General features: G+C 35.3%; 1 protein-coding gene across 10 annotated transcripts in view; it reads right to left on the bottom strand.

Annotated features, from left to right (window-relative positions):
• The window catches only part of CCDC171 (coiled-coil domain containing 171), a 163,147-nt gene that overhangs the window by 114,192 nt on the left and 31,774 nt on the right, over positions 1-17,181 (bottom strand). For all 10 annotated transcript variants that reach the window (XR_010083542.1, XR_010083543.1, XR_010083541.1 and 7 more), the window contains 3 exons: positions 15,891-16,051; positions 10,779-10,917; positions 1,134-1,236 (listed from right to left, as the gene is read on the bottom strand). Coding sequence is in view for 7 of the 10 variants with exons in the window: in XM_063423202.1 (XP_063279272.1) it covers positions 1,134-1,236; positions 10,779-10,917; positions 15,891-16,051 (403 nt within the window). In the remaining 3 variants the exon portion in view is untranslated. The remainder of the gene's footprint in view (positions 1-1,133; positions 1,237-10,778; positions 10,918-15,890; positions 16,052-17,181) is intronic.

The raw sequence follows: 17,181 nt of genomic DNA, 5'->3' as shown, positions 1-17,181 counted from the left end.
AAAACTGTGAAAGATGTACAGTCTTAAAGAGCTTTTCAACTGTAAACCTACAGGTATTATCACGGTAACTACATTTATAATTACAGAAAAAACCTGATACCAGTTCCACAGCAAAAAAGCATATAGCCTATGCAAGGAAATCAATGCATCCCAAAATACAAGCTCACCTTTTAAGGACAAGAGAAATCCCAAGAAGTTGTTTCTTTATTGAAATTTAACAGCACCAGGCCCCCCAAAAATAATTTTGTGAAGATACAAAAAATTGTTATCTTCATTTAAAATGTTTTTAACAACCCATTTATGTCTATCATTGCTAAAAAGTGCAAAAACATCTCATGACATACACAAAATAAACCCATTTCCTCTGTAAGCCATATTTTACTTATTTTCTTCCAATTTACTTTCACTGTAAATTGGAAGTACTTTGTGTCCAGTATGTAATTTTTCTAACAGGAATTATAGTTTTAAATGAAGATCTTATACAGTGTTCAATTTTCAGCTTTAAAATATCACTAGCTTGATGTTAAAGTTCAGCTTGTTTATGCTGTCCACTATTTCAAATGTCTAACTAGGTAGCAATTTGTTAAGTCTGAAACAATAATTATATATAAATCCAGGTTGCAGAGTGACAACCACTGACTTAAAATTAATTTAATGAAAGCAGAGAAATATTTAAATTAATGCAACATAGTACTGGTCCACAATCAATGTAAAAAGTATTGTGTTGCGTCATGTGTCCTACACAACCTTTTTGAATATATGACCTTTAAGTTGCTGAAGGTTGCCTCAGAATTTGGCTCAGTTCAAGCAAAACATCTGTTCCCTTTGCAGGTATACTGTAAGGACTTTTTTCTCAGTTGGATTTAGAGCACAGCAAGTGAGCCCTTTTCTGACCGATCATATACACCTCAGCATTTGTAAATCAAGCTCTGGGCTGACAACAGCAGGTCCACAATCCGTCACCCTTTCTCAGCTAGCAAGGCCATTTGACTGCTGTGAGAACTGCTCTTATCATGTCATCAAATCAAAGCATGTTGAGAAGAGGGAATGCAAGAGGCATCTGCAGAATTCCCACAATGTAGTGACTTTGGAACATTGACAGATGCATCTGTCATTTTATACCTTCAACTAACCTGCTGTCCGCTGGCCTGACATAGCAAAGCTGTCCAAGAGTAACTCCAGCTCTCTCATGTTGTTTTCATACGTCTCTGTTAGAAAGACCTGGTGTTTCTTGGCCTTTATTTGACAGGATAAATAGAAAGACAAGAGGGGATGGGGAAAAAACACATTAAAGTAAGTAAACAGAAGAAATACACATCACAATGATATACTCGTTCCTCTTTAAATTTAAATTTCTGCTATATTTCTTTTTATGTCTTTTCTCAAGCTAAGAGACTTAACATGACATAACAAATAAGAACCTTGTAATACACAATATAAAACTAAAGGATTTCAAAAGCAAAACAAAAGACGGTTGTACAAAAACATAAGTCTTCATCATCTTCTGCTTTGGAAGTATCTTAATGGACATTAAATTCTGTCCATCTCTGCAAGCAGTGAAATCTATTGTTACACCCTACAAGGGCATCCAGAAAGACACCAAACTACTGGCAGACAGGCTAGAAACCCATGATTTGGCACTCAGTCAAATCCCACACCTATTCTCATTGCAAACCTGCCTACTTCAGTTGTTAATATGTTCCATGCTAGATAGGGATTTCTTCAATACCAAAAATTCATCCTTATGCATGGAACATATAACTACAGTTCTTAGACCCTATCGCTAAACTTTCGTAAAGAAAGCAGTTCACTACGTGCAGTCTATTGTTCAAATCAAGATACCAAATTTTTTGAGGCCAGAAAAGTTCTACGGCAGATTTTTTAAATCATACAATAGAAAGACTATACCAAATCATTCCTTCAATTTATATCTGATATTATAACCTGCAGTTTTCAAAGACATGCATCCATAATTCCAGACAAGACCAAAGTCCTTTTGGGTATATGTAGTCTTGACTTCTCAAGGAAATGTATGATTTTAGCTGCTGATTGACAAAAAGTAATATACCTCAGAGATTTAGAAAATCTAAAAGCAATAAAAATAAGTGTAAACCAACCACCCCTACCCCCCACCCCAATTCAAGAAGAAACTAGATTTGAATAACTTCACAATTTTCCTATGACAAAGGTCATGATCAAAGATGTCACATGATTTTTAACTGCTCAATTTATTTCCATTCTAAATTGTAACACGTATTTACGCAATTTCCATTTCTACTGGGTAATGGAAAGTTAACCTTTTTTACTGAGCAAAATTCTACTGTTTTCTATCATATCTGGAAACTATTGTGTTAGTTATGCTTCACTGCATGTTAAAGAACCCAGGCATTTTCTTATGCGTAGGAAACATCCTGCCTAGGAAAACTGCTACATACTGGTAGCATACAACTGTCAGAATTTTTTTTTTTAAAAAAAAAAGGCATTTAATTCTCTGCAGTCTTCTTCACTATTCAGTTTAAATATTTTATAAATTTGCTTTACTCTTTCAATTTTAATTATGTGTACTGTATATCTACTAATATATTATTCATATGTGTATTTCAGTGTTAGGTCCCCTGTAGCATTTACATGCTTTTCCTTGTGTGAGAGTTTGTACTACACTTCATAAAGAATTTCCAAATCACTTCTATATATTGAAAAATAACCAAGGTTTAATTCCTACCCCATAAACTTATCTATATAAATAGAACTTCTAAATGTTGAGATTCAGTAAAAATATTTCATGGGATGCAAGCATATTAAAGTAATTTACTCTTGTGTACTGACATCATCTCAAAGACCTCACAAATTAAAAATAAGAAAATATAAAAATATGAAAACATCACAATAAAATAAGTACTCTTTTTACATAAAATACTCCAGCACAGAGAAAGTGAAACTAAATCTCCCCAGAAAAACGTTTTCCTATGGAATGGTCAAATGTGAGATTTTTTCTGTCCTCTCATCCATTTTTTCCATTTTGTTTAGTTAATTTACCATCATTTAGTCAGTGTATTCCAGTCTATTCAGCCTTCACCACTTCTCTCTGCTTCATTTTCTAACTGCATCTACACTTTCTAAGTCAATTTTAGTCCCTTTTTCAACAGCAACAAAGATCAAAAGGAAATTACTTAGACTAGCCAGTCTTTCTACACTGGAACTGCAAAATATTTAGTATCTCTCTTTTCTAACTTTTATTTTCAATCACTGAAAATAACTGAAGGAAAACTGAAGGAAAAAATGCTGTCAATTACACTGCTAAAAATCCAGGCACAGTCCAAAAGGATCTATTATTGATCTGATTTCTTATGTCTCACTGACAGTTACCTAATAAGAATGTATACAGTCATAAACTCATGAATTCAAGCTGACACAAGCCGTGCAGGTCATTTGGTCCTGTTCCCCACTCAGAGAACGGTATGGCTGAAGTCAGGTTATGCAGCTCTGAAATTGTTAGTCAAGTTTTGTCTATCCTCAAAGATGACATTTCAACAAACCCTCCAGGCAACCTGTGCCAATACCTCACAATCTGCATTGTGAAGTTTTCTTGTTTTCCCCTTACAGGAAATTACAGCTTCCCTGTTTTCTCTTATACTTCTTATGCAGAGATCTAAGCAGAGCATAGCTCCATCTTCTCCACAAGCACCCACTTGATAGTTTACAGCAGTAGCTGTTATCTCCTTAGTTTTCTTCAGTCTGAACAGAGAGTATGCATAATGCTTTACATTGAAAAGGAAAACGGAGTGCACGAGTATAGGGTGAAACACAATCAATTGCAGCTGACAGATTCAACTGTTCCAGGAGATGCAATTACAATCCTTCTCAACAATTCCATCCTTCAACATGTTTTGCTATGCCTGTAGAATACTGGAGAAGTACAGGTGTAATTGTTTCCTAAGCTATTCCAAAAGGGAGGTCAGATGACAAAATTGCTAAAGCCTTTACATAAAGAGAGTTTGCTTCACAAACCACATTACTAGAAACAGGTGGAAGAATATTTGTAAAGAAAGCCTTCTGCTGACTTTGCTCAACTCCTGTACACCAGAATGGACCATTCTTGACCTAGACACTGATCCTTGAAAACAACCTTGAAAATCAAAGGTGAGGTCTGTACACACATGCAGGGAACTCCTGACTAAATTCAAGTATTAATAGGAAGCATAAAGAAGGTTGTTCAGACATAGCAAACTTGGAAGAATACAGATACTTTGTTAAAGTGTAGAGGGATATGTTTAGGAATCCCAAAATCCACCTGAAGTTGAATCTGGCATGAGATGTGAAGAGCAACAGAAAAAGATTTCTAAAGCGCATCACCTAAAAAAGAAAGACTAGGCAAAATGTGGACCCACTGCTAATGAGGCAGTGATCTGGCAACTAGGAGAGAGAAAAAGCCTTCTCACTGCTTTTTTCACCTCAGTCTTCACTGGAAGAAACCACCCTTTGTAATTCCAGGTCTCTGAGATGAGCGAAATTTCCATGAACATTTGAGAACTCAAAATTCTCAAAATATACTAGAAGTATTTCCCATACTCCCCAAAGATAGTTCCCTTTTTCACAATATATTCCAAACTCCCAAAAACATAGGAGAAAAATCATACTTTCTGAACCCAGAACATATGCTGAATTTTAGCATATAAAATGCTTCCTTGAAACAAACTTCATATCCTTAAAAAAGGCTTCTATTATGATAAAACAACTCTTGAGGACAAAGAAAATGTAGTTGGCAACATATTTATTTAATCACTAATTTCAAAACACAATTTAACTTTGAAAGAAATTAAAGAGAAGCCAAATATTTTTCATTAAAAAATCTGTTGACTCCAATGAGGAGAAAATCTTTTTCCCAAATACTTTCTATTCTTATCTGTAACGATAACTTGAACTATTCGGAAAACCAGCTGTTATAGAATTTTTCCACTCACTTTCAGACTTGTGTTAATCTTCCAGAAGAGTATTTTTATTTATCTGGACAAGTTCCTACTATCTTGGTTGTAGACATATTTTCCTTAACTGTCAGTATTTGATTTTTGTTCCTGTTCCCATAGAAATGATATCCCATTGTTTTTCCAGCATTTTGCAAAAGCCATAGTTGACTAAAATAAATGTAAACTCTATGCACAGTTCCAGGACAGCCCACAGAACCTGATACTGTAAATGTGCATATCTATCTGATGTTCAATAACTTTAAAAAATACACATGTGGTCAGGACTTTGGGGCCTTAACAAAACCACGGCAACAGTATGCAGGGAGTTGGGGTCCAGCTGTACAATGAACTGCCTTAATTCCTGAGGAACTTTCTCTACTTTGTTTATAGGTACAAGGGGTTCCTGGGGGAGCTTTCTTGCACATGGACTAATTCACCCACTCAGTCTGCAGTACAAATTCCAACTGATGACGGCAGAGTAAGAGCCAAATCCAGACCTATCCACATAGCCGCCAAGGAGCAGCATGTTCAGATACTCCTTGAAAAGTACTTATGTAAATTCTTTACAAAAGTATCAGAATGTTTACCAGGCATGACCCTGGGGGCAGCAAATCAAAGCATTTACAGAAATACAAAAGACTGCTCCACATTTCACAAAACACAGGTTTTACTCAGGTGATGCTCTGTAAAGCAGAAAAGTGGCACAAATTTTTCAGCAAACATAAACTGTATTATAAAAAACAAAATTATCACTGACAAACACTCTCCTTGGGCTACTAATTGTTTTTGCTGAAGTTATCAAAATATTGAATACTTCTTTTATTTTCTTATATTAGCTGGAATATTCAAAAATCTGTAGAAGACTCTGGCCACATGTAAATTAAATAGAATCTCTCAAATTTGGTATCTCAGACTTACAAATTAATCAAAATGCTAAAGTTTTATTGAAACCATTCTTATCCCATAAAAAGAGATTTGTAACAACCTTTGGTGGGAGAGAATGTTATGAAGTATGTCTTTGGGAGTTGAGGTTTATTTCTTTTTCCAAGTCAGAGAAAATTTTTTGAGAATTGCAACATTACATTTTAGATGCCTGTCTTCCAACACCAGGACATCACAGCTTGAGTGACCTCTGCACTTCCGAAATAAATTACAAAGTTAGTTTGTTTGCAGAAGATAATTTCTCACATGCTTCAGACTAACTAGTCTTCTTGCATTAGGATAAAAATAGAGTTAATATCTGCAAAGATACACTCCCTCCTCTATGTCAAGGTAAGAAAAAAAAACAAGGTAAAAGAACACTTAACAATCACTAAGACAAAATTAATTAGGAGTGTGTATCAGGTCTGGGATTTTTTTAACTGAATGAAACTTCCCACATTAAATTGCCTACATGACATTTATAACTTTGCCATTGTGAAGTAGTTTCTACTCCACAGAAATTGTAGAACAGAATCATCATCCTCAGGGTGCTTCATTGTCTGTTCAGTCAATACCTAGGCAACTTCTGTTAAAGAACAATGCCTTATGTGTATGTCCTGGAACTAGATTCTCAAACATTTCTGTTCTGACATTCAGTGTACAATAACCTCCAAGGCTTTTGAGACACAAACAGAGCATGACTTCAGGCATGGATGTAAGAGAAAGATTTACATGCCATGGGGGAAAAGACAAGCTGTGTGCAGTCTATTACACAACTTATATATAAATTATGCTAGTTCTGACAGAATCTATAAAAAGGGGTGGACATTAATAGACACATCTTCCAAATTAATGGTATTTATACTAAGATACAATATTTTAATTATTTCACTTTCCTAATATGCATTCTGGTGAACTGGCAAGTTTGCCAAATTTCGATTTGCATTTCTCAGAAAATAAAGGTTTAACATCTCCTGCTTGTCCCATACTAAGATCATCCACTACGAGGTACGAGAAATATAAATATCCTGAGTAAGTTAAAACTCCTAAAGATACCTCTTATTTTTTTCATGGGGCAGGAATGCAGCTGGGGCTGTTTCACTTTAAACCAAGTGTTAAATCACAGTGGCTGTTCTTCTAAATTCCTGTTCTTGAAACTAAAAAATTCTAGAAACTCTAGCTAGAAATAATGACAAGCTTGAGACGAATTTCCTCAAGTAAACATAATGTAAATATTGAGAGCTTTCTCAATTGTTGTCTCAATCTTTTCTCTATTGTTGAGCATTCATAAGCAATTTTGGTTTATAGTAACAGATCCTATCACATTTGACCAATGCAAGTTTCTGGCAAACTTCTGCCACATGCTGATATTCAAAATTACAAGCAGAATAACTACTTTACTGTACATTTAACTGATCTATTAAGAAAAAAAAACAAAAAACTTTTTCATATAAAGTTTCAAAAATGTGCTTTTTTTATCTTACAAGCATTTTACAAACAAAAACATTAACTTGTATGTTAACAGTACTGTAAGAAACCAACTTAAGATTACCAGACTGAAATGGGAAAGACGTATTTAGTATGTCTAATACTAGTACAAAATATAAGAAAGTAATTAAAAGATCAAGAAAGCAGGAGGTGGAAATAAAGGGAAGAGAATGCACTGACAATTTCATACAATTTTAGTATAAGTAAAGGGAAGCCTAATAACAATATATTGAATGTTATTTATATTTAGTTTCTGCTATAGCCTTCTGCTTTTTGATTTTGGGAAGAAAAATAACAAAAATGCTTTCTATACTGTTTATACTGAGTAAACAAGACCACACACAGGCACTCCTGCTTCCCAATCAAATAATGAAAGTCTTCAGGAAAAATACTAAGCCATCAAAGGTGATAAAAACCTAATCCCACAGAGGACCACTAATACAAGTCTTCAGAAAATGAGAATTTTTATTACCTGTTCAAGACAGTCTTGTGGCTTGAAATCATTCCAGTAAAACAATTTTAAAAACCTGCTATATGAATAAGACAGTTCTTTCAAGTGGGGCAATCTATTTGCTTTTACTTTCATTAACATTTTGAGTACACCATTTAATACTGTTGTCATTACCAAAAAACCTTAAGCATGAATAGAATTACATCCTAAAGTCTTGTCAGGTATAACATGCATTTTACTATGGAATTTTTCTTTGTATTCTTTTTGTGCCTGATAAAATTTTTTCAGGTTGACTAAGGCAGCAAATGTCTTTTAATACTTTAGTGCTTGCACTGAATAAGCTGTGTCCTCCCAAAGAAAAAATGTTTTTTAAATTTTTTTTTTCAATTTATTATTTACCAATCTACCTGGGAAGTGGATAACACTAAGGCAATGTATGGAACAACTTCATCAGCTGAAGAGGAGACACCGAAGACTCTCTGATGCAGATCTCTGCTCCCATATACTCAATAACACAGTGCCTTGCCAGTAGCAGGGAAGAGATCGTGGTAATCTCATACATTCATAGGTCCAAGAGAAAGCAAGAACAGAAATTTATAAGCTTAGAGAAAAAAAAAGTCTAAGTATAGAAATATTGTAAATGCTACTGTACAATGAAGAGAAATGGTTTTCTAGACCACAGAATCATAGAAGAGCTTTGTTGGGAAGGAACCTTAAAGTTCATCTAGTTCTAATGCTAGATCAGGTTGCTCAGAGCCCCATCCAACCCAGCCTTTAACTCTTTCAAGAACAGGGCATCCACAACTTCTCTGTCATGAGAACAACCTGTTTAAGTGCCTCACAACTCTCACAATAAAGATTTTTTCCCAAATATATGATGAAAACCTTCTTTCAATTTGGAGTCATTCCCCTTGCCCTGTTACTACTACATGCCCTTCTGAAAAGTCTCTATTCTTCCTTTTTGTAAGCTCCTTTCAGGTACTGGAAGGTCAGAACTAGGCCACCCCAAAGCCTTCTCTTCTACAGGCTGCCTCATAGCAGAGCTGCTCCATCCCTGTGATAACTTGGTGGCCTCCTTTGGACATGCTCCAACAGGTCCATGTCCATCTTGTGCTGGGGACCTCAGAGCTGGATGCAGCAGTGCAGGTGGGGTCTCACCAGAGCAAAGCAGAGCAGAGCAGAGCAGAGCAGAGCAGAGCAGAGCAGAGGGGTAGAATTCCTCCTCTGCCGTGCTGGCCAGGCTGCTTTCAATGCAGCCCGGGATGTATTTGGCTTGCTTTCTTTTGGCAGGGTCACATCCAGCCTCTCATCCCCCAGCAGCCCCAAGCCCTTCTGGGCCAGGCTGCTCTTCTTCTGTTCGTCCCCCAGCCTGTGTTGACTCTGGGTGTTGCCCTGACCGAGATGCAGCACCTTGCATTTGGTCTTAATAAATACTATGAGATTTTCATGGACCCACTTCTCCAGTTTGTCTAGGTCTTTCTGGATGGCATCCTGTCCTTCAGGTCTGTCAACTTCACCACTCAGCTTGGTGTCATCAGCAGATTTGCTGAAGTGCACTCCCATCCCTTCATCTATGTCATTGATGAAGATATCCTACGCTTTTTGCTTTGACCCTCTTGCTATTAAAGAGGATGGCAAAATTGATATTCAAAGTTGGAGTGTGTAGAGACAGTGGAAAGGCACCAAGTGGTCATATAAAAGGAAAAATATTTCAGAAAATAATCCTGTAAAATACATCCGATACAACAAATGCACACCAAACAGAAAAACCTCCATCAACTAAAAAGTTTGTCACCTTAAAAGAATACATTTTCAAACAATTTTTGCAGTCAAATGCTTACATTAAAAACATGATGTGAAATAGAAATATGCAAGTCTACAATGGTAACTAATCAAGTCGGAGAAAAAAAAAGCTTGGAAGACAGAACATTCTTCACACAAAATCATAATCCATATCTACAAATTGCCTTCATTAGGAATGCAAAGGCTGGTTACTTTTGACTCATAGTCATACTTTTGAAACAGTTGTTTTCTGCAAGTAACTCCTCAATTAAATACTTGGTGTATCACTTAAAATGCACTTTGCAATTAGCTTTTCCTGTATCTTATCTATATTTGCTCTTGTTTTGTAAAACAAAGTTGTTGGAGTACAAATCCCACTGGGCCAAATCCAGGCCCAGGACTGAATTAGAACCTTCAGAAAAACTAAATACATAAACCCACACAGACATGAGGCAGAAAAGCAAGTTTAGTTTTTAAATAAGTAGAGGATTTTTAAAATGCCTTAGCAAATAAGAGACTGAATTAGTTAGTAAGAAAGGGATCTAAAATCTAGTTTAAAGTTCAGTGGCATTGCCTTTTGCAAAGATAGTTAAATTCCACTCATAACAAAAACAATGTAGCCTTGCAAATCGTTGCTAGATGGAACAGATAGAATTATATATGTAGAATTTGTCTAAGAATTTGCATTTGCCTTCGCATATCAATTTTAGATTAGGATAGGTCTAGCAAGGATGTAGAAAATTCGTGTTTTAACGTGATTGGTCAAAAATGGAATAAAATGCACTGCTTTGAGAATGCTTGCTCGCTCAGGGAAGACCGATCACAAATGCCACTGTTGTTGTTGCTTCTGCAGCTGCTACTGATAAGGATGCTGCTGCTTCTGCTTGGGACCTAGGGACTCTATGTTAGAAGGCTTTCTGAACTGGCAAGGACTGCAACAACCTCCGCCTTCACGAGGCTGATTTAGCCATGCAATATAGGACTTTGCTTTTACAACTACCCAGTTCTTTGTCTTCAATGAGGATGTGCAGGAAATTTGACAAAAAGTAATATAAATAAAAATCAGAGTAATGCAAAGTCAGATTTATTCCGCAGCTCAGCACAGCAAATGCAGTTTATGTTCAGAGTGTGTTTAAAAAACCTAAACAAGTGCCATAGGCTTTTTTCCTTACCATTGTAAGTTCACTCTGTAATTCTCTGCAGCTTTTTTCAGCATTCGTTAGTCTCTCAGAGAGGTCTATAATTACCTTCTTCTTTTCCTCAATCACTTCTTTCATTTGATTGTTTGAGGAGAAACACTCTCTTTCTAATCTGGAAAGTTTCAACATTAGAACATTTTAATAGAAAATACTTATGTCAATTATTCTACATACTTTTAAAAGACAATCTGGGTATTACATCATGTTAGCACATCATATGACTTATGAAGCTGTTGGCCTCATTTTTTTGCCTCATTTATATATTTCTTCTAAGAAAAACTTTTCCGTTATCGTTATGTTCTTTCCCATTACCAAGGCTTGTGTTAGACTTCCAGATACAAACTAATCATAAATTTGATCATTTGGATATGGACTCTACAAGACAAGTACTGAATCCAAAGAGACTCGACAAGGAGAAGTGTTTTCCTACTTTATGGAACAGGTTCCAAGAGAGGTAGGTAGTACCATCTCCATTCTCCACATTTTCAAGACCTAGCTGGATGAAACCCTGAGGAGCCAAAACTTAAATTGGTTTGAGCAGCAGGTTGGACTACGGATCTCCTGCAATTCCGTTCAGCTGGAACTATTCTTTGATGTAGCTCTCAGCAGTAGAAACATCCAGGTGTCACTCATCTCTTTGTTTCTTCTCCTAGCACTTCTGTCTCCCTAGAATTGAAAGTCGTGCAAAGGGCTCAAAGTTCTTCCAATTTTGAAGCTTTTGAATCAATCGTATCACTTCCAGACTTTTAATTCATTTCTTAAAAATCGAACTCGGGGTCTCAATTATATGGAAGCTGCAACAGAGCAACGCACGATACAACCAATATGGTCAGAACATACCCCTTTATTCTCGAAATGGCTGGTTTTATACAGTGTGAAATAATTTACAGCTGCAGGTGCATTTTTATTGCCATTCAGCATGAACAAATATGTAAGCTATCTCAGTGTAAGGCAGATACCATGATTCCACTCTAACTGTCCCATTCAGTCTAAACACACACCTTAACCTAATTTCTAACTGCGTCACAAGCTTATCTACTCTACACAAGTCCAAATCTGAGGCCTAGCAGGCCCAAATCTGAGGCCCAGTTTGGGATAGCTCAAATCTCATTCCACAGCACATCATGCCCACGATCTCTAAGAAATCCGGTTACAAAAAATTATTGTATCTTTTTAGCTTAAGGACTATTTCAGCAGTCTTCCAAATACCTATGTGCTTTTCCATCAGCCTGGCTGATTTTTTGCTGTACCTGCTGATGTTTACTTCTTATTCTTCAAAACCTGCCTGTTTCAGTCTCCCAAAGTAGCATCTACTCTCACAGCTTTCAGAAACACACCAAAAGCAGTTCCAAATTATTCTATGTCATGTTCTCACTCTTCAAGAAAAGTAAATTCACACAGAGACCCAAATCCCATGTTGCTTCCAATTTACATAGTGTTACTGAGTTCAGAGCTAATTAATAAATTATGCAACCCAGAAAAGCCTGTTAGCTTGGTTTTGGTTATTATAACTATATTTTTTCTAAGAAAAAAAAATATGCCACCCAGAAAAGCCCATTTGCTTGGTTTCAGTTATTATAACTGTGGTTTTTTTCTGAGAAAACTAATTCTTACAGCATTATATAGCTTCCAACTTTGGAAGCTATATACTTTATTTACCTACATCAAGTCCAGCTAAAGAGACATACAAGTGTTCTAGCACAACAAATGAAAGTCTCTAAGACTTTCATTTGGCTAAGGCTTAAAGACAAACTCATGCAAGTCCTCCAGAAAAAGAGAAAATATTTGGATGCCAAACTATGTCTTAAAAGAAAAAGCCAAGATCCTGACATTGTCTGAAGTCCAAGGACCAGATCCTTCAAAGGTAAGTAGATCAAAGGCTGTTGTATTCTCTCAGAAGGTGTCTGGTGAAAGCAATCACTGATATTCACCAATGTTACTGACACCTGTATGCTTCAAAGAATAAAAAGGGCACAGGAAACAGATGAGGCAGTACCTGCCCAGCCCATGTAATTACCTCAAGGGAACTGATGTCCACCACAGAAAAAGCTTGATCTTCACTACTTATCTGGAAATTTAGGTGTCTGTACTAACAAAATTGTGAGGATAGGCTGTTCATGTTTCTTCATCTCTTAAAAAAACCCACTATTTAAACTGCGTTTTAACTGTCTTAACTTTCATGGAAAGGTTTGCATTCTCCGAAATCACAGAAGACAATTTGCTCTCAAAAAACTCAGCTGGCAGAAGCTGCTAGAAGTAATTCCCTGAATCAGCACATGATTGCAAGCAGTGAAAAACACTCTTTGGATATTAGACAATATTTATTCTCATATTCAATTAACACACAGAACAGATACCTCAAGCAGCCATAAATTGTGTTTTATCCCAAAAAAATAGGGCAAAATATCCCAAAAACCTTTTGGATAGGGCAAATTGCCTTCCTGAAAAAGAAACACTGAACATAATTGTCCTGTTTGGAGCAAAAAGGGAAGGTTTTTTAAGGTTTATCTAACATTTTAGTAACACAAGTATTCATTTCTCTGTAAGCACTACTATTGAAATTCCTCAGACAAATGGTACCATATCTGTAAAAACCGTATTTCATAGTCTTAAGTACAAAAATATACTTATTCACGTATTTCCAGCAGTAATTCCTAACAAAGAAATACACTCTCTAAAAAACCCTCTTATTTTCTTTTTTGATAACATTTTTAAAATATATAAATTTTGTGGCTCAAAAACACCCTAGACACAAACTCCTTCAATTCTCAAACAAATATCTTCATACATCTAGATTCTCACATGGAACAAAACATTCTTGAATGCATCACACAATTCAGCATCTAGCCACTATTGTTATATTGGTTTAAATAATCTAATTAAGAAAAATAAGAGTGAAAGCTACTACTTATAGATGTTCATGTTTTTAACCAAATTTACTAATCTAAAAATTTAAAAAGAGATCTTGTGGTAAAACTTGTAAAATTCTAATGGTTTGGAAAATACCTAAAGAGATGTTTAAGTTACATTAAAATGCTACTAATAGGCTAATATTTCATTATTATCTATTGGTTCCCAGAACACATTCATACCAACAGCTCTCTAACTGATTACACAAAACCATGTTATGGCAGCTGTGGTGACAAGACAGGATAGTTTTTTTCTAGACTGAAAACTACAATGAATTAACAAGCATTAGTCAAAAAACCCCTCCAAATTAAAAAATACCCATATTTCACAGAGGATGATTAATTTTTCTGGTCTAACATCAATACAAAGACAAACTTTGGAATATTAGGTCTTGGAACAAGTGAAGAAATGATTCAAGAACACTAGAAGAACACTAGCTCAAGAAAACTTTTTAACATTAATTTTTCCATATTTTCTGCACCACCCAAATATGGGAACCTACCAGAGAGAAAAGAAAAAACTCACTACACCAAATTAAAAACTAAGAAAATCAAACTAAGATAAAAAAACCCCATAGTCCATATGCTCTGTAAGAATAAAAAGCTACATACAATAAAAATTCAGACAGTACAAAGTAGCCTGTTATGCAAAACTACTGATCAAAACAACCAATCCTCAAAAAAGGCTGGTTTGCGAACAAAGGAGCTTTTCCAAAACAAAACAATAAAAATGGAATAAAATGTCAAATCAATGGTCTAGGCCTTCTCCAGCTCAAGGAAAGGCAAAGAACTTAGTATCAGTTTAGTGTCATGTATTTACTGACAGAGAACCCACACTCACAGCAAAAACAACCAGGCAGGATGAGATTACAGTTTAATTAACTGATGTTATTATAGAACTGTAGAGAATCTTGAAATATACTTACTCCATTTCACAACTGTGAAGACTGCAGTCTTCCTGAAGAATCATTTGATTACTATCATAATGTATTTTGTAATTTTTCTATCATAAAAGTTGTATCTTTTTCTTTGAGAAAGAAGTTTTCACTTTGTAATGTGACTTTGGTTTACCTAAATTCACATCAGGCCTCTTTTGATCTTTTTTTAACAAAGAGCTCCTAGATGTTCACAATACAGCACAAGGTTCAACTATATTACTAAAAACATCTCTGTAAGCATGATTATAGGAAAACTTAAGCCGCAAAATTCCTTTTTTTTGTAGGGAAACAGTTTCTTTTTCCCCTCTACTGCTTGTATGAGCAAGTCAACACAAACACTTTTGTGTACAGACCCTCATAACCCTAGACTGAGAGATGCAAACTCTCTTTTCCAACCCATTCTACTACCTCAAGTCTTTCCCCACAACCCCACTGTGTGCCACCCATTTTATGTCTTCTTAAACCCCCTCTTTCCCTAAATTTCATGAACTACTATCCTTTATTTCACCTATTCTTCAATTCTCTGTCTTCCAATACCATTCTTCTTCCTGACATTTCCTCACCCCAATATAAACTTCATTCCGCCAAGGAAGAAAGCTCAGTACAAGGTATCCTATATCTGCCCAGGGAATATGGCAAAACCTTTCTTCCAAAAAACATCTGTTACCACAGACCCAGTAGATTGTACTGAGCAGTAAAGGAATCCCTGGTAATTTCATCTGCTCTCGTATACTTCATCCCTTCTTCTATTTTTGTTAGCTAGTTAACACTTTCCACAATCATTCAAAAGATGAAAATGAAGATTCACCACTATAAATGATACACAACTTCTCTACAGGAGTCTTAAAGATTGATGTGGCTCACTGAAGTGAAAAATAACATTTTCATAATAATATAAGTGTATACAGAAGAAAAAAATCTGTTCTAATCCTGCCATATGTGCTTTCCTACACTTCTCCCAAACACACAGGAGACAGGACCCTGCCATAACTATAATTTCCAACATTTTTGCTTTAGCAAATAATCAGTAACAGATCTGTTGTTTTCTTTACCCATCCATATGGTTACTGATATGGACCTGTTATTAATGGAACACCAGGTTCTGAACTTCAGATTGGTTTGATAAATTACAACAGATTTAGTTAATTTATACTGACCGAAAACTATATAAATGTAAACTATAAGTGGTAATCCACCTGTCTACTGCCATTTTACAATGAATTTAAAGGGAAACTTACACATTGAGTTTTTCCAAGTTCTCTTGGGCATTGTGTTTTTCTCTCTCATATGCATATTCTAACCCTTTGAACTCTTTCTTGATCCTTTCTAAATCTGAAAGAGCTTCTTGTCGTCTGTCCTTTTCCACATGCACAGCTTCTTCAAGTTCTTGAATTCTTAACTACACCAAGTGATAAAAAAGCAATTAAAGCAATTTAGGAAACACTAACATGATCTTTAGTGCAGTTCTATGGTCTGTTCTGTTTTACAGTGGAATATATTCTATTAATTCAGTATAAAAGCATATATGTAAAAATATAAGATGTAAAAATGTAAGAATACATAAAGTTCAAACCAGAGACAAATAGATATGATGATGAAAAGTACCTTCTGTTCTCATTTGGAGGTGTGTGATATTTTCAGTTCTTATTAATACTTAAGCTTTCCAGGGAAATTTTAGCTTTTTAAATAGAGTCATGAACTGTGGGACTAACAATAAAGGCTACACTTTCTTTCAGAACAAAGCACATTTCTAGCTTGTTCATGTATATAAACAAGGAAAAATACTTTATCAGTTATTCACTCATAAAACCAAAGTCTCCAAGTTTAAGAATGTTATATTCTCAGTTCCTTTGTCTGTTGCAGAAATAGAGGGGAAATTAAGCAAACTAAATCTTTTCTACTACTTTAATTATCACTTTTAAAATTTAAGTCCCTGCACATACAGAAGATCATGAAAATAAGGAACAACTGACTGAAGGATGGCAATGCTTATTTTTGTTACTCAGAAAACAGGGGAAAAGATACCAAATTCCATTTTTCTTGCTTAGTTTTTCAGAAGTCAAATAAGTTTGTTAACTAATGTGATATTACTAAGCAATCATCACCTAGTTCTTTGAAACTATTTTACTGACTCCAACACTATGTGATACAGTTTAAGAATACAAAAATCTAATGTTCAAGTATATATATACTAGGTTTATACATTTAATCAATCTTTACTGGTAACTGCAAGTATCATAATTTTGGAGCTGAAATGTACTCTGAGAAATTGTATTTGAAACTTCAGTTTCAGGATGCATTATGCTCTCACTTCTAGACAAGTTGGATGTATGCACTGAACTTCCAAACTCTAAATAGCCATTCATAAGATACAGGGCAGGATATTTAAACAGTAGTAGAGTGTTTAATTATTGTGAATCATTTCCTTCTCCCTAACTGTTTAAATGATAATGGGAATTCTGAAACTTACAAATGTGACATCTAATTTTATTATTTATTCTAGTAACTTTAAAGTTCCCTGAAAAGCAG

Source organism: Prinia subflava, chromosome Z (genome assembly GCF_021018805.1).
Source record: "Prinia subflava isolate CZ2003 ecotype Zambia chromosome Z, Cam_Psub_1.2, whole genome shotgun sequence".
NCBI lineage: Eukaryota > Metazoa > Chordata > Aves > Passeriformes > Cisticolidae > Prinia > Prinia subflava.
The sequence above is the reverse complement of the archived record's forward strand: the minus strand, read 5'-3'. Positions and strand labels throughout refer to the sequence as shown.